Genomic DNA, 1,362 nt, shown 5'->3' on the forward strand with positions numbered 1-1,362 from the left:
AACTGTCAAACTAGATGAACGATGAATAGTTTGACAGTTATTGAGAGTTGATTTGAGTTAATGAGTTATTAATTTGAGTTAGTGTGGACCAGTGATGTCACTGGTCCACACTTTAACACTCAATAACTGTCAAATTAAATGACAGACTTCAAAACCGTTTACAGTTTTCTGATATACTACTGATGTTCTAATGATACAAAGCTGGTTGAAAATGGGCAGAGTGTTCCTTTAAGGCACGGTGTGACAAACAATACTAGAAATATCCTCTATCTCAAACTTAGCACCAGTATTCTGTAACAACACTGAATTCTGAATAAGAATTGAACATAAACTTATTTTTTATTTATTTTTTACCGCGTAGCACATCAGATCTGTTGGATAGCTGGAACCTGGGATAGGGACCTTGGATCTTCTTCATAAGTTAATTTCTGGTCGTGGGAGATATTTTTCCCCTTTTCATGAAATTGTAATTCAATTATGAAAATAGCAGATTCAAGAGAGTCAACACTCTGAGACTATCATCCTGCGGGTTGCTGGTTGGGTGAAAGCAGCTGGGACAAGCGTCAAAGAACCATTGAGTCATGGTGTAGGGGCAGATTTGCTTAGAGCTGCACTAGGATTCTCCCCATATACTCAAAAATATATTTTTTCAGTTACCCCTCATTGCCATGTGGGGCCGCCAAAGTGCCGGGACGAGCTGCTGAAACCCACCGGCAGCGATGGGGGCGAGGGCTGCAGGGCGTTTGGTTGGCGTCAGGTGATCAGGAAGCCAGCCAGGGGTGGCGGAGGCACTGAGCGGCGGTGGCCCTCCTCTCTGGATGGTAGTCCAACATGCGACGCAGGAAGTCTGAGAACACAGAGGCCTCCTCCAACAGGAAGTGGTATTTCTCCACCAGCATGTCATAGAGGCTCCAGGGCCTGAGCCGGCCGACGCGACACAGGTCACCTGGATGAAAACACATCACAAGGAAGCTCACAGGAAACTACGTAAGACATAAATTATCTATTTATTTAAGCGTGGTAATTGGCAGTTTTTTTTATTATAGTCAAAAAGTTATAGTTATTTCATGTACATTTCTTTCATGTACTCTAATTTTCACAGTCATCATATTCATACATCATATTCATTCCAGAACACAATGCATTCATTTTGGAAACAATCATTTCCTGATTTGTTTTTCATCAATTTCTTTTTCATCATGTGCTGAATCAGTTTAGGTATACTTTTGGAAGAAATCGCTGTAGCTATATGATGGTGTTTTGGAACGAAAACGATGGCGCCACTAAAACAACAAAGTAAAAGCTCACTTCAATACCCACCTCTGCGGGTGAAGTACTCTGCAGCGTATTTGCCCGACAAGA

General features: G+C 41.9%; 1 protein-coding gene across 1 annotated transcript in view; it reads right to left on the reverse strand.

Annotated features, from left to right (window-relative positions):
* Positions 1–761: 761 nt before the first annotated feature.
* LOC310794896 (SRSF protein kinase 3) overlaps positions 762–1,362 on the reverse strand; it is a gene marked incomplete at both ends in the record, with an annotated part of 23,829 nt that continues 23,228 nt past the window's right edge. Inside the window, 2 exons of the mRNA XM_083656936.1 lie at positions 762–946; positions 1,321–1,362. The exon at positions 1,321–1,362 is cut by the window's right edge and continues 51 nt beyond it. Of these exons, the coding sequence (XP_083513062.1) occupies positions 762–946; positions 1,321–1,362 (227 nt within the window). The remainder of the gene's footprint in view (positions 947–1,320) is intronic.

Source organism: Poromitra crassiceps (assembly GCF_964638095.1).
Source record: "Poromitra crassiceps genome assembly, chromosome: 20".
Taxonomy (NCBI): Eukaryota; Metazoa; Chordata; class Actinopteri; order Beryciformes; family Melamphaidae; genus Poromitra; species Poromitra crassiceps.